Source organism: Aspergillus tanneri, assembly GCF_003426965.1.
Source record: "Aspergillus tanneri strain NIH1004 chromosome Unknown AapTan_6_pilon_pilon_pilon, whole genome shotgun sequence".
In the NCBI taxonomy this organism is placed as follows: Eukaryota; Fungi; Ascomycota; class Eurotiomycetes; order Eurotiales; family Aspergillaceae; genus Aspergillus; species Aspergillus tanneri.
In genome coordinates this window covers 2,744,091-2,769,035 of record NW_022984633.1, presented here as the reverse complement: position 1 = coordinate 2,769,035, position 24,945 = coordinate 2,744,091, and the positions used below count along the sequence as shown (strand labels likewise).

The 24,945-nt window shown below is 50.7% G+C and overlaps 7 protein-coding genes across 7 annotated transcripts; 4 read left to right on the top strand and 3 right to left on the bottom strand.

Annotated features, from left to right (window-relative positions):
• Positions 1 to 431: 431 nt before the first annotated feature.
• ATNIH1004_008937 (putative sterol o-acyltransferase (APE2)) lies at positions 432 to 2,344 on the bottom strand (the record flags this gene model as incomplete). Its single annotated transcript, XM_033573539.1, has 6 exons — positions 432 to 458; positions 533 to 574; positions 635 to 890; positions 952 to 1,644; positions 1,702 to 2,145; positions 2,217 to 2,344. The coding sequence occupies 6 exons, from the start codon at positions 2,342 to 2,344 to the stop codon at positions 432 to 434; spliced, it is 1,590 nt and encodes a 529-aa protein (XP_033424091.1).
• Positions 2,345 to 3,135: 791 nt separating this feature from the next.
• APL4 (AP-1 complex subunit gamma) lies at positions 3,136 to 5,983 on the top strand (the record flags this gene model as incomplete). Its single annotated transcript, XM_033573538.1, has 5 exons — positions 3,136 to 3,145; positions 3,254 to 3,377; positions 3,454 to 3,642; positions 3,702 to 5,823; positions 5,888 to 5,983. The coding sequence occupies 5 exons, from the start codon at positions 3,136 to 3,138 to the stop codon at positions 5,981 to 5,983; spliced, it is 2,541 nt and encodes an 846-aa protein (XP_033424090.1).
• A 1,064-nt stretch (positions 5,984 to 7,047) lies between these two features.
• ATNIH1004_008935 (uncharacterized protein) lies at positions 7,048 to 8,775 on the bottom strand (the record flags this gene model as incomplete). Its single annotated transcript, XM_033573537.1, has 1 exon — positions 7,048 to 8,775. The coding sequence occupies one exon, from the start codon at positions 8,773 to 8,775 to the stop codon at positions 7,048 to 7,050; it is 1,728 nt and encodes a 575-aa protein (XP_033424089.1).
• A 4,796-nt stretch (positions 8,776 to 13,571) lies between these two features.
• Positions 13,572 to 14,754, bottom strand: ATNIH1004_008934 (metallophosphatase domain-containing protein; the record flags this gene model as incomplete). The annotated part of the gene is made up of 2 exons (XM_033573536.1): positions 13,572 to 14,461; positions 14,559 to 14,754. 2 exons carry the CDS (start codon positions 14,752 to 14,754, stop codon positions 13,572 to 13,574), a joined length of 1,086 nt encoding a protein of 361 aa, XP_033424088.1.
• A 448-nt stretch (positions 14,755 to 15,202) lies between these two features.
• LCB2_2 (putative serine palmitoyltransferase 1) lies at positions 15,203 to 17,092 on the top strand (the record flags this gene model as incomplete). The annotated part of the gene is made up of 1 exon (XM_033573535.1): positions 15,203 to 17,092. The coding sequence occupies one exon, from the start codon at positions 15,203 to 15,205 to the stop codon at positions 17,090 to 17,092; it is 1,890 nt and encodes a 629-aa protein (XP_033424087.1).
• A 736-nt stretch (positions 17,093 to 17,828) lies between these two features.
• RPL16B (60S ribosomal uL13 domain-containing protein) lies at positions 17,829 to 18,895 on the top strand (the record flags this gene model as incomplete). The annotated part of the gene is made up of 5 exons (XM_033573534.1): positions 17,829 to 17,924; positions 17,986 to 18,121; positions 18,182 to 18,343; positions 18,409 to 18,667; positions 18,757 to 18,895. 5 exons carry the CDS (start codon positions 17,829 to 17,831, stop codon positions 18,893 to 18,895), a joined length of 792 nt encoding a protein of 263 aa, XP_033424086.1.
• Positions 18,896 to 19,830: 935 nt separating this feature from the next.
• ACSF3 (Acyl-CoA synthetase member 3, mitochondrial) lies at positions 19,831 to 24,873 on the top strand (the record flags this gene model as incomplete). Its single annotated transcript, XM_033573533.1, has 8 exons — positions 19,831 to 19,998; positions 20,075 to 20,270; positions 20,361 to 20,828; positions 20,945 to 21,574; positions 21,660 to 21,916; positions 22,779 to 23,735; positions 23,789 to 24,466; positions 24,532 to 24,873. 8 exons carry the CDS (start codon positions 19,831 to 19,833, stop codon positions 24,871 to 24,873), a joined length of 3,696 nt encoding a protein of 1,231 aa, XP_033424085.1.
• Between the last annotated feature and the right edge of the window lie 72 nt (positions 24,874 to 24,945).

The following is a 24,945-nucleotide window of genomic DNA, read 5'->3' as shown; positions in this document are numbered from 1 at the left end:
AATACATTGCTTTTTATTCTAACTCCAACACATATGATGATCTTATAGGGTTCAATTAGAATTAATATTGTCTCCACTATTGTCTCCACTCATCTAATACACAACCCCAGCAGTCATCGAGGTCAAATATATAATAGCATCATACCGTGAAACAAATACAAAATGATCGGACAGAATTTATTAGGTATATAACCAAATCTAGAACGATTTAATTATTCATTCATTCATCTCCAAATCAAACAACTATCTCAAACCAGGTAGATGCGTCTCTGGATGTAAATTTAAATTATCTTGACAGACATCAGACTCTGATATACTTTACAGTAGGATAGAAAAACCGGGGTATAATATAGATGATAAGAAATGGTAGTATAATACAGACAGGAGACTCTAGTCCAGGGGATATGGTATTGGTTCTGCCAGCTCTTAGTTTAGACGAGAACGTATAGTGCGCACATCTATAAAAATAGAAGGTTAGATATGTGGAAGGCAAAAAAAAAAAAAAAAAAATTGATGGAGAGAAGGGTCTTACACAGGAAAGTCCAAAAATCATGGACAACCAGAAAAAGACATTCTATGCATTCGCACCGGTTAGAAAGAACGGAGCCACTAGGTAGGTAGGTGGTGGCCTTACGTTGAGGGTCGTCTTGCCGCGCAAATATTTGGACTTCTGGACAGCCACAATAGGAAGTTGAAGCATCATGGCAATGAAGCCGTAGCCACGCAGTTTCTTTGTGATGCAGCTCATCACGAGTTCGTGCGCAATGGAGCTCACCAGGAAGGTAATGAACGTGGCCATGGGCTTGGAGAAACGAGATAGGGAAGAGAAGTAGACATGTCGACGGAGGAAGTGGTGGACGGGGATATTCCACTCGCGCGAGAATTCGAGCCTAATTGTTGAGAAGACTGTTTAATCACCACCCTCCATAGATAATAACAGGGAAGACTTACCAGTCGGAGGAATTCCACCAGTCGGAATAGAAGTGACGGTCGGCGAAGCAGGTAATCTCGGCAAATGCGCCCAGAACATACTCGAAGATCACCAGAAATACTAGCAAAAAGGTGATTGTGAACGGAAACAGAAGCATGCTGATGGACTCCGCTAGGATCAAGGCTTTGTCGGCTACGTTGTTCACCGCGTGCAGCTGGGCATTGGCCTCGCTGAGAACCGGAAGGATGAACTCTTCACTTATGAGAGTCAGTAAGAATATGCACCCAAACACTGCGAGCGTCTTGAATCCGATCTCTGTCCATCGCCGGTTCTGGCTTCGGGGATACTCCAACTCGTAGCAAAGCGTTGGACAGAACATGTAGTCCACGTAATTACAAAGAGTGAGGTTCTGCGGGTAAGTGACACGGCCCAACGGGGAGGTTAGCTCCGTAGCGAGGTCCTCGCGCAGGTCCACAATGGATGGGGAACGCGGATGATTGCTTGGCCGTCGGTTTCGTGATGTCGGGTCGGGATATCGTACGGCGGCATCCATCGACACCAACCCTGGTTTGTCGAGGGAGGAGAGCCGGCGCTCGGTCTCACTGAGGTGTCCATTGTAGAACGCGTAGGAGTGGATCTTCATGAGGAAGGTCAACGTGTGGAGGGTAAAGAAGACCTGTGCTGTCCAGGTCCATTGCAGCATGAACGGCCAGCTAAATGGGCTGGTTAGTCTCCTCCAGCCGAAGTCACCGGGAAAGAGTCCAACTCACTTTATCCAGAGAATAGCCCACACTGCCTCAAAGATACTCTGCACGACCACACCACCTTTTCCCCATCGCAACCAACCATTGCTGCTCCGAAAGAGACAATGGAGGGGTAGAACGAAAGTACTTGTGACCACCATGGCAAGATCGCTGAAGCCCATTGACACAACATTGGCCGAGAGCAGACTCCAAACCGTCACTCGCAGCGGATAACCCGTGTCCTTGATGTTTCGGAGCACCGTAGTGACCACCATAATGAACAATGCGATCCAAAAGAGAGTGAAGAAGCCGCGGAAGTTGTGATAGTCACTTTGCGGATCGAAATGGGAGACCCGAGGCACATATTCAATGGTGTAGAAAAGGCGATTCCGCGCCCGAGCTTGTTTTCTGGCTGTTGATAGGAAATGTGCCGAAGGAGGTGCATCTTCGGCGACAGGAGTCGATCGACCACTGAGACGTCGCACGTTAGCACTCGGGGATGGTACAACGCGCCTCGTCGCCTCAACGGAGGGGTTTCCTACCTGGAATCAAGGGTCACCTTGTCCAGACCATTCTGGATAGCTGGATCTTCAAGGTTCTTTGACGCCGCAAGGAGGGTACGTGGTCGTAACCCCGGAGAGCCATTATGTTGGGAGACGGCCGAAGACATGCTGCTGACGGGAAGTCACAGACACCAGAAAGAAGATCGATCTTCATTCACATTGATCCCCTGTGCGCTATTCTTCTTTATTTTATTTGGCAGTTTTTGTGGTTAACCGAGGCAAGTGGGTGAGATGATTATATATGGCCAGCTACAGCATCCAAGAAGATCCGCAACAGAATGGAAATCGTGCTGCCTATGTGGATCCTCCTTACAAGGCTGATGAAACTGCCTGAGACCGTTGTTGGGAGTCGAATGGAAGCGCAGGAAAACCCGGCATTTTCGGATGTGTCTAGAGTTTAGACTTCCTTACAGCCTTCGGAACATCGGACAAGCTACAGAACAACAATTGACTCGTCGAGCAGCGCGGCAGTTGAGGAACGATGGCGGAGACTCTACGTCATATTTCTTATTTCGCGCGCACATGACGCTGGGCGACGGACTCCGACTTCCGCCGAGATGTCAAACCGGAATCGGATACGATATGGATACGCATGGAATACGCAATACGCAATACGAGAACGAGAATATGGATGCCTTGCCAGTCAGGCTTCAATTTATCACGTGGTAAAGTGACCGCACGAATGCACTAGGCTGAAAGGGGAAAGATGCCAAGACGGACAGGTCGCAAAGGACGGGCGAGGCTCAAACAACAGACGAACCGACGACTATCAACGTCTCTCTCTCTTGCTGAGAAGACGCCCATTTCGCATTCCTCCCTTCATCTCCGGCCCTTGGTCGCTCCTCATTGTCTCTCCCTTTCGTGACCCGTTTCCCCGTTGGGGGTCCTTGTGACCGCCATGGCATCCCGTACGTATTGAGATGCCCAAGACTTCCCCCCACACACTCCTATCCCCTATCATCGGCGTGTTCCCTTGCTAACGATTTGCCTCCCCTCGCCCTCGCACAATGGACTAGTCAAACAATTCATTCGCAATGTCCGATCGGCTAAGACCATTGCCGATGAGCGCGCCGTGATTCAGAAAGAAAGTGCCGCCATCCGTGCCTCGTTCAGGGAAGAGAGCCATGATTCAGGTATCCGGTCAGCATTCCATTCATCAGTCGTCCTTTAGGAGCCATCATCTCATATTTGTGTTTGCTGTTTTTGTTTTTGACAGGAGGAACAACGTGGCCAAACTTCTCTATCTGTTCACGCTCGGGGAACGGACACATTTCGGTCAGATCGAATGTCTGAAACTGTTGGCGTCCCACCGCTTCGCTGACAAGCGGCTGGGATATTTGGGCACAATGTTGTTGTTGGACGAGAACCAGGAAGTACTGACATTGGTGACCAATTCGCTGAAAAAGTGAGTTGCGGCCCCGTTGTCGTTCTTTGACCCCGACCATCTAGCTGATATGGGCCAAGCGATCTCAATCATTCGAATCAATACATTGTCGGACTTGCCCTGTGTGCCCTGGGTAATATTGCCTCCGTCGAAATGTCCAGAGACTTATTTCCCGAAGTTGAAAACCTCCTTTCTACCGCTAATCCCTACATTCGACGGAAAGCCGCCCTGTGTGCCATGCGAGTATGTCGTAAGGTCCCCGACCTACAGGAGCATTTCTTTGAGAAGGCCAAGACGCTCTTATCGGACCGGAACCATGGCGTCTTGCTGTGCGGGTTGACCCTGGCAATCGACATGTGTGAGGCAGAAGAGGCGGAGGAAGGCCAGGAAGGTGTGATAGAGATGTTCCGGCCCTTGGCCGGTGGGCTCGTGCGTGCTTTGAAGGGGTTGACGACTTCCGGGTACGCCCCCGAGCATGACGTCTCCGGGATTACGGACCCCTTCGTGCAAGTCAAGATCCTGCGTCTTCTGAGGGTATTAGGAAGAGGGGATGCGGCGACCAGTGAACTGATTAACGACATCCTGGCCCAGGTTGCCACCAACACCGATTCCACGAAGAATGTCGGCAACGCCATCCTCTACGAGGCTGTCCTCACGATTCTCGACATCGAGGCTGATTCCGGATTGCGGGTCCTGGGGGTCAACATTCTGGGAAAGTTTCTTACGAACAAGGACAACAACATTCGCTACGTCGCTCTGAACACCCTGAACAAGGTGATCGCCATCGAACCCAACGCCGTCCAGCGACACCGCAACACTATCCTGGAGTGTCTCCGGGACCCCGACATCAGTATCCGAAGACGCGCTCTGGACCTGAGTTTTATGTTGATCAATGAAAGCAATGTCCGGGTTCTTGTCAGAGAGCTGCTCGCTTTCCTAGAAGCCGCCGATAACGAGTTCAAACCGGCGATGACCACTCAAATTGGTATTGCGGCCGATCGGTTCGCGCCGAACAAACGCTGGCATGTCGACACGATCCTCCGAGTGCTCAAGCTGGCTGGTGCCTACGTCAAGGAGCAGATCCTGTCGTCGTTTGTTCGTCTCATTGCTACCACCCCGGAGCTTCAGACGTACTCTGTGCAGAAGCTCTACCTATCGTTGAAGGAGGACATTTCCCAAGAGGGGCTTACACTGGCCGCCACCTGGGTCATTGGAGAGTACGGCGATAGTCTGCTTCACGGTAGCCAGTACGAGGAAGAGGAGTTGGTCAAGGAGGTCAAGGAGAGTGATATCGTGGATCTCTTCAGTAACATCCTCAACAGTACCTATGCGTCTCCGACGGTGATCGAATACATCACTACAGCGTCAATGAAATTGACGGTGCGCATGTCCGATCCTGCCCAGATCGAGCGGCTTCGTCTCTTCCTGAACAGCCGGACAGCCGATTTGAGCGTCGAGATCCAACAGCGAGCTGTGGAGTACACCAACCTCTTTGGGTATGATCAAATTCGTCGTGGTGTCCTGGAACGAATGCCTCCTCCCGAAATCCGCGAGGAGCAGAGAGTATTGGGCGCTCCGGCCAAGAAGCGCCAGAGCAAAATCCTCAAGACCAAGACCCAGAAGCCTGCCAAGCAGGCTGAGCAGGACATGCTTCTTGATCTTATGGGTGGTTCGGATGAGCCAGCGACTGGGCCAACTGGCAACGGGTCATCGCAGAACACAGCCGACCTACTGGCAGATATTCTCGGTGGCGACTCGGGGCTCTCCTCCTCATCGCCTGCGCCCCAGCAAGCGGCGCAGACCAACACCAGTGCCATCATGGACCTATTTGGCTCTAACGGAAACGCCCCGTCGTCGTCTGTCCACCCTGCACAGCCGGCCTCCTCATCTTTGGATCTTTTAGGAGGCATGGCATCCAGCGTATCTCCGGTTGCCGCCCCATCAACCTCGGCACCAGCTGCCCATGCCGTATTCGACAAGAACGAGCTAAGCCTCACTTTGCAAGTGCAGCGGAGTAGTACTTCCAATGCGCAGATCCAAGCTCGCTTCCGGAATGGGTCGAGCTTCGGTCGTTTCTCCAACGTTGGATTACAGGCTGCGGTGCCCAAAAGCCAGCGACTCCAACTCAGTGCGATCAATAAGGCGGAACTGGATTCCGGCGAAGAAGGCATTCAAATGCTGAAAGTGACGGCTTTGAATGGGGTAAGTCGTTTCCTCTACGTACTATCCTTGTAATCCACTAACCATATATACTTCATATTATTAGACTCTTCCCCCGAAACTCCGTCTCCGTCTTCGTATTTCATACGCCAAAGACGGCTCAGACACCAAAATGGATCAGGTCGATTGGTCAGAACCGTAAGAATATAGCCAGGAGGAAGAATCAGAAAGAAGAATATAAGGACGACAACGATGATGATGATGAAGAGGAAGTGTAGCAAAGGGTGCCCTGGCAAGAGACGTACAATATACCTATCTATCTATCTACCTATTCTTTTTTTTGACAACCCTAATCCCAAACCCTGTCCTGCCTGACTAGATATTTCAAGTGACTCCTTCGATGTCTTCTCTTTCTCTTCTCTTTTCTTTCTTTCTCATTTTGTCTTTCTTTTGCACATTGATTTAACTGGATGAACCCATTAGCGCATGGTAGAAGAGGTTACGCAAAAGCCTTGTAATTCTGAATTCGTCTTCGAGATTTATCCATCATCCATCCATCATTCATCTATCCATCTGTCTAATTTGGACTGGAGTGGTTAGGTAACCAAGTATGTATAAATGTACAAACTTTCGTTTCATCCTATGCTTCACACATTAAGAAATATATTGTTAGATAGATAGCATATTATCTAATTTATCAAGTCCAATATAGTTAATCTATTTATTATTTACTATCGCTGGTTTTCGAAATTATTGCTTACTTTTATTCTATAGCATATATCATACTAGGGTGAGGTGGAAACGAGATATGGAGCGGACCATCAGTCCATCGATCTACATTGTAATATATATCAAGAGACTACTACTACTCCGAATCCAATTGATTACACATATCAAGTATAGTCAAATTGTCCCAGCCAGACGCCAGAAGTAATAATCACAGGAATGGCCATGAGGGGCTATAAAATACCAAGTGAGGATCAACATGAAGATCAGGGGAAAAAAAGGGGGGGGGGAAGAACTGCCATCTTGTACCGGACGCCGGCAGATGCGATCACTCGGACGGGATGGAGCATTCAAACGCCATCGAGAATCATCTAAATCAATCAACACCGGCCAAAGTTACCTACATATGCCGTGAAAATCACACCAGAAAGGGAGGAAGAATGAGAGAAAAAAAGTCAACATATGCTAAATTGTTTTCTTTCTGCTGTGTTATGTCAGTCCATGAGTACAATCAAATATACTGTCGTTATCATTGAATCATTATGCGTAAGCTGATTGTCGTCGTCCCATGAGTGGATTGCGGTAATCATCGTAATGACTCCGGGGGTACGCATCACGGGTATCACGGGTGGTATAAATGACATGTTCCGGCCCGATTTCTCGGGCGTATTTGACGTCCTTATCCTTCACGCGCGTACTGTACTCCACCTCATTAAAGAGGGTTCGAGATGACGACTGTCGGGAATTGCTGGGTCGGGTGGCTTCGTAACGAGTGGACGACGGATCGGGTGCGTAAGGATAGGCCGCGCTACTCCGAACCTGTTTAGGAGCAGGCCGCGAAGGGCGCTCTTGGCGTGGTGGTGAATACGTCCTCGTGCGTCTCGGAGAAGGATGGGGAGGCGACAGCATGCTGGGTTCTACCACAACAGTGTCTGGTTCGGTGACTATCTTATAGCGGGTAGAGGAGGGCTTGGAAGGGCTTTCCCCGGGTGTCATTTCCGGAGTACCAGGGCTGGAATAGCCCGAGTCGTACCGGTCTGTGCTTCTTAGTTTGGAGGCTCGTGGAGGGCCATCCGGGTAAACCATGCCCAAAAGAACTTGATCCGACCGGCTCGAGTCCCGTTTAGATCGGGAGTGCGAATGCGTAGTTGCAGACCGCGAAGGGTACAGAGAAGGCCGCGCAGCAGAGGACCCTTTGATTCCTGGTGAGGTGGCGGCCGTTGGCATGCTTGGGACTTTGTGTTCATAGGAGCGGGCCTGAGGTTCGAGATGCTCATACGAACCATGGCGGGAGGTCCCTCGCACAGTTTCTTTACTAGACCGGGCTGATCGGCCCGAGCGTCTGGAAGCGGACGATTCTGGCTCAGCAGACTCGTACTCGCGATGGCGAAGAGGTGAGCGCGAAGAGCGGTGCCGCCCATCGATCTCAACTGGGGCCGTTCCCCGGGAACGGAGTATGTAATCTCGGGCGGTACTTTGTAGTTTGTCATGTTTGTTCCATTCGTCGGCATAGTCTTCCTCTTCATATCGTAGAGGATTGGCTCTGCGAGGGGAGTCGGCAGGCTTGGGCTTTCGAGAGGACGACTCCCGGGCTCGTCGTGACTCCGAGGGACGCTTGACACGCACATAGATGGATGAGGTTGAGGAGTCGGAGGCACCATCATCGTCGGATTCCCCATACGTCTGTTCATACTTCTCATAAGCTTCCCGTCGTCGTTCCTTGGTACGGTACTTGGCCCGATTGGAGTGGGTTGCTTTTGCGCTGTCGCGAGCCGTTTCCTTCGCAGCACGAGTGCTAACAGGAACGCTTTTGGTCTTCTTTTTGTCCTCTGTTCCCTTGGGGCGTTGACGCTTTCCAAATTCTTCATATTTGCGAGACATGGTTCGCGGCTCTTCGACGAAGGGGATATCCTCATCGAAGGTGTCGGCGGGGGTTCTCTCTTCATAGATGCGCCCATCGCGATACTCCCGGGCACTCGGTCCACCGGTCCGTGGCATTCCTCCGCGTGCCATCATCTCGCGCCGAAGTTCAGCCAGTCGAACTTTTTGGTCATGCTTGATCCTCCTTGTCTCATCAGACAGAAGCTCATAGGCTTGTTGGACTTTCTGGAACTCATCCTGGGCCTTACTTCGCTGGGATTCGTCCTTGATCTTATCAGGATGACATTTCAGCACAAGCTTTCGGTGGGCGGTTCTGATCTCCTGTAACGTCGCATCTTTCTGGACCCCTAACACGGCATATGGATCGATATCGGGTGCGGATGACATGATGTGAGATATGATTCAGAATGATTGGATGACATAAATTTACCATCAAAAAAATGCTCAGAATGTGATTGAATTGGAGGGTATATTTAGGGGATGATATATGGAGGGAGGGGCGAAAGCGGAGGACAGGCGAAGGAATCAGGATAGTTAGTTGAGGTTGACTGGGTGGATGGGATGAATGGGGTGACGTGGGTTCTCGTGACGGTCGATCAGTTCATTGCAAAGATTCCAAGCCAGGACATGACCAGTTCCTTGAGAATGTCGGTGAAAATAGGAGACCACGCAATGGTGCAAGAAGAATATGCATTCACCTGGCAGGAGGCCGCTGGAAGAAGAGGATGATGATGATAAATGGCAACACAGCCAGGGGAAGATGGTGGAAGGCAAACAGAAGGGAGGCAAGACGGTAGTTCGGCCCAGCAACGGGAAAAAAAGGCCGTTCACGATGATTGGCAGTTGGCGCAGGAGGGGGAAAAGAGTAATTGTCCTGGTCAGAAATCCGAAGAAATAATGAATAACAACAACAATAATAATAATGATCTGATGATTATTATCACTATTATTATTGATTATTTGATTATTTATTCATATTAGGTATGTTTGTGGCTGCAAAGTTCACGTTGGCATGGGAAGTACTAGGTACCGAACTCTGTTGTTAGTTAGATGGTATTTGGTATCAACGCGGTATGGATGCCTGGGCGGTAATTGATTACGGGACAGGCGGACAGGCCGAGGGGCAAAAAAGCGAGAAAAATTAAAAAATTTAAAAAAAGACAATGGACCAGTCACACCCAAGAGCACACTGCCACGCTGGGAACAGGCACTAAGATAAAAGTAGAACAACAGATGCGATGAAGTGGCACCACCACGTTGACGGAGGAATGCTGGGCTGGAGACTGGTGATCAATAATCTGCGATGAATAATGCTCTCCCAATGTAACGAAGGGTAACGAATGTAGTAGCAATAAATGTAGTAGAGGTGTCGATGGACCTGCTGGAAGATGCTCGATGATGCCACGCCGAGTATGGGCACTGGATGACGGTATTTATTTTGGGCTGTCAGGCAAGAATGATAGAATAATGATTGTAAAATAGAAAATAAGGTATGGGAATGAGTGATTTTGATCTCTTGCCCCTCTGGGGGTGCTGTTGCTTGCTCTCGCTGTCTCAAAGCAGCGGTGAATAGTAGGCGGAGTAACTAGAGCAACTAGAGCAACTAGAGCAGGATGAAACCAGCGATGGAGACTTTACAGCAAGGACTCCATTTAATCTTTGGTAGACAGGCAATTGAGATGTTGGAAAGGATTGGAGTCTAGTACTTCAAAAGAGAAAGTAAAGAGCGGTCAATCGTTGATTTGTTGGCCAGAATTAAGAATAGATCAGTTTCGGCATCAATTCTCTTTGACAAGTAGTAGTATATCTAATTAGAGAAAGGAGGATAAGAAGAATATTTTGTAACAATGTTGGTCTCTAATGCATTCCATATGGGACCCCAACTGGTTGCAGCGAGGGCTGAATTAGGAACGGATGAGATACAAATACTCAAGGCGATTTGATGAGGAGGGTGGGAATCAATTACACATTCCCCATAGCCAGTATCACCTCTATCAGCCTAGAAGTGGGCGCTTAGCCTCCTTGGACTCTTACCTGCCGTGCAGCATCATCATCATCATCATCCTTCATCCTCCTCCTTCTCCTCTTCTCCATGGCTGCCCCATTCCCTCGCCTTGAACCCTGACCATGTATGGAAGGACGTCTGCAGAAGTGATTCTCGATCTGCTGGTCATCATCCTGTCCTTCAGCCGGTCCATGTTGCTGGCAGATGAGCAGCAGGACGCCCGTCACCAGCCCACCATAATGGGTTTTGTTCCCGTGAGGATGGAATTTCATTGATCTCAAGCAATTTGAAAATCTCCAAGTACCAACTAATCAAATCCCTGCTTTCGGCCCGTGAGCATAAACCCCGCACTATTTCTGTCCTGGCTGTGACTGCAACGCTCCCACCATATTTCTCTCTTGGGAGTTGGAGGGGGGACAACCTTTGATTTCTCATAGGCTGGATTGGCCTCGTCACTGGTGCTTCAAGGTTCAGGCTGCTCCCCATCAGACAAGAGTTATCCAATTAGAACCCCCAGACTCGTTGTGGCTTTTCATTTTCTTTCTTTCTTCCCCCCCTCTCACCCATACTCCGTACGATGTCTCCATTTGGTCGCCTCACCCAGGATGATGCTGCAGTTTCTGCAGCCTGGAATTGGCTCGTCATTGATCCATGTCTGTTCCTTTTTCCTGATCGTCTTCCCTACAGGATACTACTGTCTGCCAACACCTACTAGTGCTAAGCGCTCTGAAGTGTAGCACTAGAGTCCGCTATCACGACCGCAAATTCCCTAGAACGTAGACATGGTGCCTGGAAGGGGTAATAATCTACTCGCGTGAAACGGTCCCATGGATCAATCCCGGTTGGTTCCGTTGGCGGGCTGATATGGCGTACCTGATGTTCCCCATTCCGGGACACTGTGCGTTCCTCCGGGCGGCTATTCTGTCACAAGATTGCCACCATCACATTTCTCGTGGCGCCGGAGGGCTTCGAATCATGTTGACTTATTACCTCGGTCGGCTACAACCAAATCATCGCTTGAGTTTCCCATAATCTTGAGCGACGGATGCGTGGGACTATTGATGTTGACCAATCGTACCAGGAATGGGCCCATCAGAGTACATAATATCTTAGTAGGACCAGCCTTTGCCTGTCCCACTCGCTAGACTAACTAACTATTGTACTCTGTGACTTTCACTGACCCTTCTTGAATGCGTAATTGGACCCTCGTCAAAGTCATCTGCACATGGGCCCGTTCCACGAAACAGACCAACCACCGCGCCATGCAGTGATTGTCCCGGCATTAGACTGCGTGGATCGTGCTTCACTCGCCATGGGTCTTGTCTCCAATAATAGGCTCAGACGCCGTGAACTAGAAGATGAGGCACATTCTGTGACTTGTCTCGAACAACAAGGGAGGTTGATAGTGATGCGGAAACTTTATTAATAGAGAGAGAGAGGGGGGGTCCTACTCCGTACATCGTACGGAGTTTCGGCGCTGCGAGAGCTTCTTTCTCAGTGGATGTCGATCAGATAGCATTATGATCGTATCAGATGAATTCAGCACGCTGGTCGAGGCCGCTCGATCGAGTCCATGAGCACAAACCGAAACCCATGGTGATACTAGGTACTCCGTGTATCGAGCCTCAACGATGTCGTGATGGTGTTGCGGCAACGAACTGGACATCTGACCGTGCCGATGTGACCAGCGACGTGATTTGTTTGCCGGGGAATGGGCGATCTCGTACCTTGCTGGCTCACATCAGCTTCTTCGATGTGGGGTGTGGAGAGTTGCCATGGACTTTGCTGTCTGAATCTTTCATTCTGTATGGAGTACTCTGCAGGTGGATAGAACCTCGTGTGGAGTGGACTTCGTTTACTGTACAGAGTAAAAGACGGAGTACGAATGGAGTAAGCTATAGCCTATTAAACCAACCCGATCGAGTGAATACAGCTGCACTATATCCCCGAGCAGGAACTACCTATGCACTGTTGCTTCTATGATCTTATCAATCCAACTGGCCGATCTTGTCTCGAACGACTTAACTACATAGTACATACATACAAAGTATTAGTCAATGAGACTCCACCACGCCCCCACATCGAGAGAACTGCCCCATCCAGACAATAGCTTACCTAATATTCCAGGTTAACGCGCCAGTCCTGCCCCTCTATTCAGCACTCCGAAGTATGGTCACGGGAATGTTAGGTACTTACGAGATCTTCGATGCGCTTGCTCTACGCTAGCTGAAACTGTGTCCTGTGCAACGGGACGAACAGCCTATGCATCATGGACCTTATCTTCAATTTAGTCTGGGTATCCATGTGTTGAATCTAGGTACTCCATAAGTTACATAAGTACTGGTTTGCTGCACATCAGTAGTTGGTGTAGGTATCTTCCATTGCAAACAAACCCTCCAGCTTCTAACCATGTATCGGGGTTAGGTTCCTCTTGAGGACTAGATTTAACCGCCCGCCAACGTCTCCATGTCTTGGCCGTGGTCCGGCGGCTGCAGCGTTGGTCGTAGTACCTGGGTAGGTAGGTAGGTAGGTAGGGTGTGAGGGGAGAATACCCAGGTAATCTAACAGATAGGGTCAAGTCCGTCCATGCCGATTTTTGCCATCATGATTAGAAGATGTGGTGATATGTAGGACTACGATGTTAGTGTTTCAGAGCTAAAGGTTGGAATGACATATAGTACTTGATTTCCTACCACAGAATACACTTGTGCCCTTCAATGTTGTACACTATGACGTTCTGAAACAGTGCCGAATTATTAGCTACTCATCTCGTCCTATGAGTTGACTACATCTTGCTACAGCTCTTGCATATGATATGTAGTTAACTAGTTAACTATCGGACTTTCTCATGATATAATGCCTCACTTAGATAGCTACCGTGTTATCCCTTCCAATCAACCATCAATGTCTCCCTAGACAAGTGACATAAAGGGTAAACTGACGGAGACGGATGGATCGAGAGTACTCTGTACTCCCCTCATCAAGGCAGCCGTGCATCGACTGACAGACGAACCATATGCCAACTCCAGGTCAAAGCTCATGCTACCTACCTGCTGCAGATCGAGCAAGATTCCTATGATTGGATCCAACCCAATCCAGTCCAATCACTGCGCGATCGGAAAATGAGCTCATATCTAAGTGCCTTTCGCGAAGCGGCCTAAGGTTTCTTCAGAACCTGTCAGTGAGTGCTCCCTGTCCAAACTGGCAACTCAAGATCGACGATGATAGGGGCATGGAATCGTTTCCCTCCCTTGTGAGGCCAGCTGGATGCGAGGATCGTCGCGTTGACGACGCATGTTTCCCGCCTTTGGGTTTGGTTTTCCTGAGTGTCGGCAGGTGGAAATGAAAGCCGGTCGGTCTCTCGGCTGAGAGGCTGTTGGGATGACTGTGGCTGGTCAATGGGAGGTGAGAGCAACACGATGTTTTGGGACGGCGACTTTGGAGGCTCAGTCTTCGCATAGCGATCATTGTCGAGGCGAGGCGCCTTCTTGCCCGTCAAGTCTACAAGGCTTTGCTTTTTACTTCCCGGGGGAGGTAGCGCCCCTTTGACTACTTGGTCGGCGTCCCTGTCATGGGTCGCATTTGATGAGGGTAGTGGTATTGGCCGATTCTGAGCCCATCGTACTCGCTCATATCCTCGCGATTCATGAACATGACCACACACTACTAACAACGGTCGGACCTTGCTTAACGCCCGACGCAGCGCCTTGCACCCTCGCGCGCCCGCCGCTCCGCTGTCACAATGAGAATGAGGCGGCGTGTGGGTTACGACGATATCCGTGTCCAATGGGATATTATCCCAGAGGGCAGCCGCATGGGCAGGTTCGTATCCAAAGGCCCATGTGCCAGGGGAGTGACAATATGGGGAGCCGAAGACTTTGAAGATGGTGTTTGGACCGTTAGGCTGGGCCAAGCGGACTAGTGCTGACTGGTGCCTGAGAAACACTATAGAGGGCGAGGCTCTAGTCACAATTTCAATGCATTCCTGGGGATCTTCTAGATGCTGGTTATGGAATTTCCATCCGTGTTCGGCGTAGAAGGCTGCGTCGAGTGATATGTCATGGTTTCCTACATCCGCTTCGACCTTAGTAATATATCGGATCGGTCTTCTTGGGTAGTCGGTCTTGTTTGACTGCTATCAATTACTTAGTAGGATATAACTAACCACTTATCACTATTTTAACCTCAAAGTCGGCCGCGGCAATCCAGCCCATCGTTTTGCGAAGCTCTGACTTGCTCCCCTGGTTGGTCAGGTCGCCTGCATGAATCAGGACGTCGCCAGCAGGAAGCCTGAACCCTGCCTCAGAGGGTGTGTAGGCATGTGTATCGGAAACACAGACAAGGCGTGTTTTCTGAAGCATAGTTTGCCCAGGTTTTGGCATGAATTCACGATAGTTCTTAGAGATCTTTGGCACGGGCGTTACAATATGTCGTTAGGCCCCGACTATTCCAATTTGGAGAGAGTCTACCTGTACCATAAAATCAACCCATCGCCAGGATTGCGTTCGAAGAATCACAAGTCACTGTGTATGTAGCACTCTATTCGTCCTGTGGGACTGATGAAGTACTGCGGAGCTTATCTAATAATCGACAGCTGGAAGTGCCAAGAATCATGGCCGGATCTGCCCGGGGAAGGATTCAGGTTCCATCCATGTCAGAGTAAAAGGAGGAAGGATCCAGGCCGAGTCGACTGACTCTGTCCCACTCAATCAGCCCAGATGTCACTCTCAACCGACTGACTGATTGACTGACATCCCTGACCATCGATATTCTCGCTATTATTGAGGTCATCCTCTGAGCCACTACAGAATGCCGCGGTGGAAACTTAGAGATCGATCCAGCTCCGGTCAAGAGATACCCACGCGCAATAATTTAGCTGCCTTGTCCGACAATTCCCAGGGGTCTCCAGCTCTCAGGGCGCGGACGACGGCTGCTGCATCTCTTCGCGCGGCGTCTGGTGGCTCTCTCGACGCAACGAGAATTCCAGCACCTCTTTCAACCCAGAGAATTCCGGACCCTGCTGAGGTTCAGAAGCTGGCGAAGCAGCATGCGGAATTCGGGCCTTTGGGCGATCCATCCCATCTATACAGCAGCGAGCATCCCGGTGGAGAGATCCCCGATCCGGTTATCGACGAGCCTCCCTACTTCTTCGTCTTGACGACGTACATCAGCTTCCTTGTTCTGATCTTCCTTGGTCACTTTCACGATTACTTTGCAAAGTGGTTCCGGTCACACACCTATCGACACTTGCGGCCACGCAACGGATATGCGTCGCTGTATAGTGATTTCGAGAGTTTCTATACCCGCCGTCTGAAGCAGAGGATCAGTGACTGTTTTGATCGCCCTACGACGGGTGTCCCCGGACGATACGTTACCTTGCTGGATCGGAAGTCGGACGACAACAACCTCAGTTTCCAATTCACTGGGACGACCACGGATACATTGAATCTAAGCTCTTACAACTATCTGGGCTTTGCCCAGTCAGAGGGACCTTGTTCCGATAGTGCCGAAGAAGCTATTCGACAAGATGGCATAAGCATGTCGGGGAGCTGCGGTGAAGCTGGCACCTCACGGCTCCATGTTGAGGTGGAAAACCAGGTTGCGCGGTTTGTGGGAAAGGAAGCCTCGATCATCTTCTCCATGGGATTTGTCACAAATGCCACGATATTTCCCGCTCTTGTTGAGAAGGGTTGCTTGATCCTGTCGGACGAGCTTAATCACGCGTCTATCCGATTCGGTGCACGTCTCTCGGGTGCCTCCATCCAGGTTTTTGCACACAATAGCATGGTCGACCTTGAGAAAAGACTGAGGGAAGCAATCTCGCAGGGGCAACCTCGAACACACCGGCCGTGGAAGAAGATTCTCGTCACCGTGGAAGGCCTATTTTCCATGGAAGGTACCATGTGTAATCTTCCTAGGATTCTTCAACTTAAGAAGAGATACAAATTCCACCTTTTTATTGACGAGGCTCACTCCATTGGGGCGGTCGGGCCGCGTGGACGTGGTGTCTGTGATTACTTCAAGATTAACCCTTCTGAAGTTGATATTCTCATGGGCACCTTCACCAAGTCCTTTGGAGCCAACGGTGGTTATGTCGCGGCGGACAAGGCTGTTATTGACAAACTGCGTGCCACCAATGCCGGCCAGTTGCTGGGTGAAGCCCCAGCACCCTCGGTCCTGGCCCAAATCCATTCAGCGTTCCGTCTCATTGCCGATGAGGATCCTATGCACCCGGGTCAAGGCCGCGAGCGGATTCAACGTTTGGCCTTCAATTCGCGGTATCTCCGACTTGGGCTCAAAAGGCTTGGGTTCATCGTCTATGGCCATGACGATTCCCCTATTGTTCCCTTGATGCTGTACAATCCCGCCAAGATGCCGGCGTTCTCGCACGAAATGCTGCGACGTAAGATCTCGGTTGTCGTGGTGACCTACCCTGCTACCCCCCTAGAGCTCTCGCGTGTACGATTCTGTGTCTCCGCAGCACACACCAAGGACGATCTGGACCGTCTGCTAGGAGTGTGTGATGAGATCGGAAATGTCTTGCGTCTGAAATACTCGACCGGTATCGCAGGTGGGTTGAAAGAGCCCTTGGCAGCTGAGTCCGATAATGGGGGTAGGAAAACCATAGAGCCTCCTCGCTGGTCGTTGGAAGAAGTCATCGAACGCGGAGCTCGGGATGCCAAGCTGCCCTTGCATTAAGGATACGATGTTATGCTGTATAACCCATCAACTATGATGGGACCGACATTTTTTCCCCTACCCGGCAAATGTTTTGTATATTTGGCACCGAAGTTTATAGAACTTCGAGGATGTCCAATAACTAATTTCTAGTAATCTATGTAATAATGAAATACAGCAGCTCATGCAATATAGATATCTATATTCATCTGAAGGAATTATTCAAGAATTTGATTATTCTCTCATGGGAAAAAATGAAAAAATTAAAATACAAAAAGTAAATTGATTAAAAACCAAAAGCGAGAGAAAAAGGAATCAATTAGTATCACTCGTTGTAACCGAGATTGAGAATCGTGTCCACTCCGTAGTATACAGACAGAATAACTGTTACCTGTGGAGGTTTGTATTGCGGGGATACCCAGTTTGACATCACCAACGCCAGAGACCGCCTACGAACAGGCTCAGTGGAGCAAATATCAATCAAGAATACTCAAATCATTTTTCCTTAGGTGGCAATGGATCCTGACACGTGATCGGTGGGACCGGATTGGCTGGTAGTTAGGGCTGTGGCCCTCGGTCTTCCACAAAGTGAGCCTCGCTTAGCGACTTACGACAGGCCGAACCCATTCGACTTCGTTGTGAGCGTTGAACCTGCCCACAACGACAACAACAGCCGACAACATACATCCCAAGGGAGTATCCTAGAGCAGTGCTCTTCCTTTCGCTGGATATTTTCCTTTAGAGACGACAGAGCAGGATGTCCTCCATCGATCCAGTCGTGCGTACAACCCTTCTCAAGCATCCCGACGCCTATCGTGATATCTTGATATCCTTGTTGTGCCTTGTCGAAATGGTTTAAAGATGCGTCTGGTTTGAACGATCTTGGCTGACTTGTGTTGGTCTGCTTTTTATAGGTCGTCATTGACGGCAAGGGACACCTCCTTGGTCGCCTGGCCAGCACTGTTGCTAAGCAGCTGCTCAACGGCCAAAAGATCGTCGTTGTGAGATGTGAAGCCCTCAACATCTCCGGCGAGTTCTTCCGCGCGAAGCGTACGTGATCCGACCCGAGTTTTGCTCAGTTATATGTTATCTGGGATGTTTCTTTGTTAGCGCAATGTGATGGAGAGAAGGACGAACAGGGAATTTCCACGCGCAAAACTGGAGGACATCGCACCTTTTTGGAGTTACAGATGGCTAACTTAGGTTTCTGGGATATAGTCAAGTACCACGCCTACCTTCGCAAGATGACTCGTTACAACCCTACTCGCGGTGGTGAGTCACCCTGTTTTCCCTGAGAGAGTTTGGTTGGACTCGTACTGAACGTTGAATGTGCTCAGGTCCCTTCCACTTCCGTGCTCCCTCTCGTATCTTCTACAAGGCCGTCCGTGGAATGATCCCCCACAAGACCGCCCGTGGCACCGCTGCCATGGAGAGGCTGAAGGTCTTCGAGGGTGTTCCCCCTCCCTATGACAAGAAGAAGCGCGTCGTCGTTCCCCAGGCTCTGCGTGTCCTCCGACTCCGCCCTGGCCGCAAGTACTGCACCGTGGGCAGACTGAGCCACGAGGTTGGCTGGAAGTACCAGGACGTCGTCGCAAGGTGCGTTGCCACATACCCCGTGCAGCAGTTGGGAGGTCCAGATTGGCCCCCCGAGATGGTGATGACTAACGGAGATGCTACCACTACAGACTCGAGGAGCGCAGAAAGGTTAAGAGCAGTGCATACTACGAGCGCAAGAAGGCCGCTCGCCGTCAACTGGTGCACGCCCAGAAGTCGGCGGTCGTTAGCGAGAAGACCAAGAGCCAGCTTGCTCAGTACGGATTCTAGATACCTGGTTGCGCGGCTGGTTGCTTGTGTCTATGATGGGATGGGTTGGGATCGCGAGCGGTTTTCCTTTCAGCGAAGTTGGGACGGCGAGCCGATCGACCTTTTTTTCTCACTATCCCTACCTTGTCATGAATATCCACAATTATCACGTTGTGACGAACATGGTGGTTGGAGGGAGCCGATTTCTTATTTGCAAAAAATAAAAAAAATATAAAATACGGAGTCGCTTGGGATGAAAAGGTTGTTCAAAATAGCTGACCGTTATTTCGCGCCGTGGCGGTTTTAATCCAAAGAATTTTTTTCTGAGTTAAGAATGACTCTTACGACTTGACTGTTTAAACTTTGGGTCCCTTTTTCGTGATGATATTCCCTAGTTGCCATTCCATGTATCCGATATGCAGTTGCCACCCAGGATCTTGCGAGCCCATCGCTGTGCCCCGTGCGACAACACCCGTGCTTGTAAAGAAAAGCAAAGTAATAAGATAATTCAACAACAATAAAGGATGTTCTCTTCAGGTCATTTTTAGCCGCCGTGCGAGACCAACTCTGCATGCGATAGCTGTGATGCAATGATGCAGTGATCTCGGCGACGCGGCCTGTGAGGTGATGAGTTCCTTCACTTCTCCGTCTCTCATCTGGCTCGAGTCTATGTGTACAGTAGTCTGTCTCGTAGCAGTACCCGTCCTTATGATGATCCCTCATCCAAGTGAGGGATAATGGATGGCATTAATGATTAATGATTATAGTGGGCGGAACGGATCCCAGCCACCGCTTCTCCGCGGGCCGAAAGAAAGGGTTATTTCCCCGCATGGATTCGTCTTCAATACCGCGCGCCCTCTCTTCAGTCGTGACACCAAGTTACCGCTAAGTCGCGGCAGGTGTGTTCACAGTCATCCTGTTTCCTCCTGTACTGATTTCCCGTTGAGGAAATAATCATGTCAGCTGCGAATTCGCGCTTGTCAAGCCTGTTAGGCCATTTGGTCCCCACGGGAATCAAGGGCTCTACTACTGCTACACTACAGGCCGGCAGCGAGCATCCTGTCAACTACCATACACTTTCGCCAACGGCTTTCTTGCCACGTGCGGCTGCCATCGAACCAGAGGTGAGTGCTCGTCTGCTTGTGAACGATCTGCTTGTAGTCGGAGATATACTAATGATTTTTGGTCGAGTAATCGAAGGCCGAGGCTATAGTCCACGTCACAGCGAATGGCCAACTTCTCCGGAGGACGTATCTGGAAGCAGCAGACCGGGCACGAGGTCTGGCGTACTATCTGAAGAAACATGGATTGAAGAGAGTCGGGATTCTGTGTCCGAATACTCCTGCTTTTCTGGAGTCGATTTTTGGGATTGCTGCTGCGGGCGCAGTTAATGTTGGTATGGCTTCTCAGTAGTCTATCTACCCAGCTCCCTTTTCTGTTTTTCTTTCTTTCTCTTTGCTGGATGCAATTCAATGGCTAACCTAAGGGCATCGATGGGATGTTTTAGCTGTCAACTACCGTCTCAAGTACGATGATATTCAGTATATATTCACCCACGCCGAGGTCGATGCTATTATTGTAGATCAGGAATACCTACCACTTCTTGAACCCTACAGGAGTGTAAACCCCAGTGTGCCGATCATTGTTGACACAGATACGGACGCCACAGAGGGCCAGCTGTCGGGCCCCTTCGACGAGGCGGTTTTGGAGGGCTTGAAATATGACTCCGACACGGGTGCCAAAGGCTGGGGGAGTCTCGAGAGTCAGGCTGCCACCGAAGATGATATCATTGCCCTTGCTTACACTAGTGGCACCACGGCACGTCCGAAAGGGGTCGAATACACCCATCGGGGTTGCTATCTCGCCGCTATGGCTAATGTGATCGAGTCGGGGCTTAACTTCCACCAAGGGCGCTGTGGTTACTTGTGGACCTTGCCTATGTTTCATGCGATGGGTTAGTCGTCGGTTTTTATTTTTACTTTTACTTTTTTGTTTCATTTCATTTAATTTCATTTTATTTTTTGAGCCTTTAAACATAATCTGAAAGGCTCGTTGGTTAACTCTTTCCAGGCTGGACATTCCCATGGGCCGTTACAGCGGTGCGTGGGACCCATTTCTGCCTGCGGAAGATTGACTACCCTCAAATCTGGAAGTTGCTGAAGCAGGAGCATATCACCCATTTCAATGCGGCACCGACAGTGAACACGCTCCTCTGCAACTCCAGCGATGCCGAGTGTCTTCCAGCACCTGTCCAGGTCACGGTGGCGGCAAGCCCACCCACACCTCACCTTTTCGAGCAAATGACCAACCTGAACCTACATCCTGTACATGTGTACGGAATGACAGAAACCTACGGTCCTATTACTAAGGGCTACCACATGCCTTCATGGGACAACCTACCGCCCAAGGAAAAGTACAAGCGAATGGCGAGGCAAGGTCATGGCTTCGTGACGAGTCTGCCCGTGCGAGTGATCCAGACCGATGTCCCGGAAGGGACGGTCGTTGATGTCAGCCGAAACGGGACCGAGATTGGCGAGATTGTATTCGTGGGTAACATCTGTGCACGAGGGTATTATAAAGATCCGGAGGCTACGCGGAAGCTCTTTGCTGGTGGGGTCCTCCATTCCGGGGATTTGGCAGTCTGGCATCCTGACGGAGCCATCCAGATCCTTGACAGGGCCAAGGATATCATTATTAGCGGTAAGCTTTCTTCTTCTTCTTCTCCCCCGCAACGACCAGTTAGGTCGCCATAGTGTAATCTGTCGCTCATTCGTCCTGGGGTTAGGCGGTGAAAATATCTCGTCGGTAGCGCTCGAGTCCATGCTGGTCACGCATCCTGACATCCTCGAGGCGGGTGTGGTCTCGGTGCCAGACACCCACTGGGGGGAGAGGCCCAAAGCATACGTGACCGTGAAACCTGGACAACAGCTGGAGGGCCAAGCGGTGATCGATTGGGCGCGGAATGTCAGTGGGATCAGCAAGTTTATGATCCCTCGGGAGGTGGAGGTGGTGGCGGAACTCCCCAAGACCAGCACAGGGAAGGTAAGGAAGAATGTTCTTCGCGATTGGGCCAAGGGAGGGAGTCAGACCTAGGACCTAGGACCTAGGATGCGAGTTGGCCTGTCCTACGTTGAATGTATGTATGAATTGTATCAGCCCAAGAAGGCTCGCCAGTTGGCATCAGCAATGCCATCCCATTTGGGAAAGAAGACACGGGATTAGAAATGGGTGTCCATGCACTGTGGACTGGAGAATAGGATCAAGACAAGAAAGAAATATAGAAGATATTCTAGACTCGTCGGAATCTGCCTCATTTATTCCCTTCTATTTGTGCTAAACTTAGATCGTGCACAGTCAGCAGCCTATCGCAGGCACGGGACCAGATACCAACCACTTCCCCTTCCTCTGTCTCTCTCACACTCTTTGTCGCTCACGCTCTTTTAAATCAGGAACCTCTATCCTTTGATATTACTTTCATCCCCTCATCTCCTTTCTTCCCAAGTGACTCATCTTCTCCTGGTTCAGATCACCCTCGATCTCTAGTACGTTTGCCCCCTCTCCCACCCGCTTTTTACAGCCGCCGCCTTCCTTTCCCTGCACTCCTCACAGCCGCCCGATCGCCTTCCTTCACCCACACCGGCTTATTGATTTGCATAGTGCTTCTTCTGCATCTCCGTTGGCCGGATTCCTAGTGAGGTAGTAGTTTTTTCCCTTTTCTGGAGAATTAAGTCCCTCCTCCCTAGCATCCACTCGGTTTCCCCCCCACTATCCCCGTTCGCTGCCCTCCCTTGCCTTCCATCTTCAGCACTCGACGCGCGCTCCCCTTTCTAAGCGCCCTCGATTCTTGGACTCGCCATTCTTGAACAAACATTCTAATTTTAGTCACCTCAAGGACATCAGATAGCCCTCCAATCCATCACCTCCCTACAGACAAAACGATTTGGGCCTTGACTTGCGGGAGCGATCTCGAATTAGAGTTCTTCCCAGTGCCTCCCCCCTTGGGTCTTCTCTATGGTTTTACGAGGGTAGCGTCGTCTATGCCGGCACGTCTCTCTCAGTTGGTGAGATCTGGATAGACACCTCAACGTATTTGGAATCCTCGAGAATCGTCACCTTCGCAGCAGGCCTCATGCACCACTCACGGAAACCAGCTCGGTTCTCGAGCGAAGCTCCCTCGGAGTCCTCCAACTCGTCATCCCCAGACCGCACCATCGATGATGATACCGACTTCTTCACCTCGCAGGCAAATGACTCGCAATCATCCGTTGGGCTGGGGACCGTTCGGGACACGAATGGGCACATGGAGCAGGATGTGATGCTCCCGCCGATCGGCCGCCTTCCACCCGAACTTCTGATTTCCATATTCTCGAAGTTCAGCTCCCCTGCAGATATGCTGAGCTGCATGTTGGTGTGCCGAGGGTGGGCCGCCAATTGCGTAGGGATACTGTGGCACCGGCCATCCTGCAGTAACTGGGACAATCTCAAAAGCATCACGAGGTCGGTGGGAGCTCCGAACAGGTTCTTCCCATACTCGGAGCTCATTCGACGATTGAACCTATCAGCTCTCACGGAGGCCGTCAGCGACGGCACCGTGGTTCCATTTGCACAATGCAAGCGGATCGAACGTCTCACATTGACCAACTGCTCTCAGTTGACGGACAAGGGAGTGTCTGATGTGGTGGAAGGGAATCGATATCTACAGGCATTGGATGTCTCAGAGTTGCGCTCTCTTACAGACCACACCTTGTACGCAGTGGCTCAAAATTGTCCCCGTCTCCAAGGGTTGAACATCACGGGATGCGTGAAAGTGACGGACGATTCGTTGACGGCGGTGTCGGAGCGTTGTCGACAGATCAAAAGGGTGAGTGGTTTCTCGTTGCTTCGGGGTGGATCAGTCTCTAATGTGAGTCACAGCTGAAACTGAATGGCGTTCCCCAAGTAACAGGGCGCGCCATTTTGGCATTTGCCCAGAATTGCCCCGCCATCCTTGAGATCGACCTGCACGATTGCAAGCTTGTCACCAGTCCCTCCATAACCTCTCTCATGGCTACGCTACCCAGCCTCCGTGAGCTACGGCTCGCCCACTGCACCGAGATCGATGACTCGGCTTTCCTAGAGTTACCGAAACATGCTTCGATGGACAGTCTCCGCATCCTTGATTTGACAGCGTGTGAAAGCATCCGAGATGACGCGGTGGAGCGGATCATTCAGGCGGCGCCCCGCCTGCGAAACCTGGTGCTGGCCAAGTGCAGGTTCATCACCGATCGCGCGGTTTGGGCCATCTGCAAACTAGGGAAGAACCTGCATTACGTTCACCTGGGCCACTGCTCCAACATCACCGATGCGGCAGTGATCCAGCTGGTCAAGTCGTGCAACCGGATTCGGTATATCGATCTGGCATGCTGCAACCGACTGACGGATGTGAGCGTTCAACAGCTGGCGACGTTACCGAAGCTGCGACGCATCGGATTGGTCAAGTGCCAATTGGTCACGAACGAGAGCATCCTTGCCTTGGCACGGCCGAAGGTTTCTACGGGAGTCAGTTGCTTGGAGCGGGTCCATCTCAGCTACTGCATCAAACTGACTATGGATGTAAGTTGCCCTGCGGACACTCAGAGGTGTTTGGGGAGAGATCATACTGACCGGGACTCTCACAGGGAATCCATACTTTGCTCAACAATTGCCCTCGACTTACCCATCTCAGTCTCACCGGAGTGCAGGCGTTTCTGCTGCCGGAGCTCACAGTATTCTGTCGCGAGGCGCCTCCGGAGTTCACGCACCAGCAACGCGACGTTTTCTGTGTCTTCAGCGGCGAGGGGGTGTGCCGACTACGGGATTATCTGAATCAAAACGTAACTCCTCAGCGGGATCTGACCGAGGTTACCATGTACGACGACGACGACGAACTAGACGAAGATGAGGGCCAGGTGACTGGCCTGATGCATGCGGCTGCGATTAACGACGACGACTACATTGACATTGGACATCCGCATGGTTGATACCCCCATTCCGCTCTCCCCTCCGCTGCCTTCTACTTGAGCGTGTCTATTTACGATCATTTTCAACCCTAT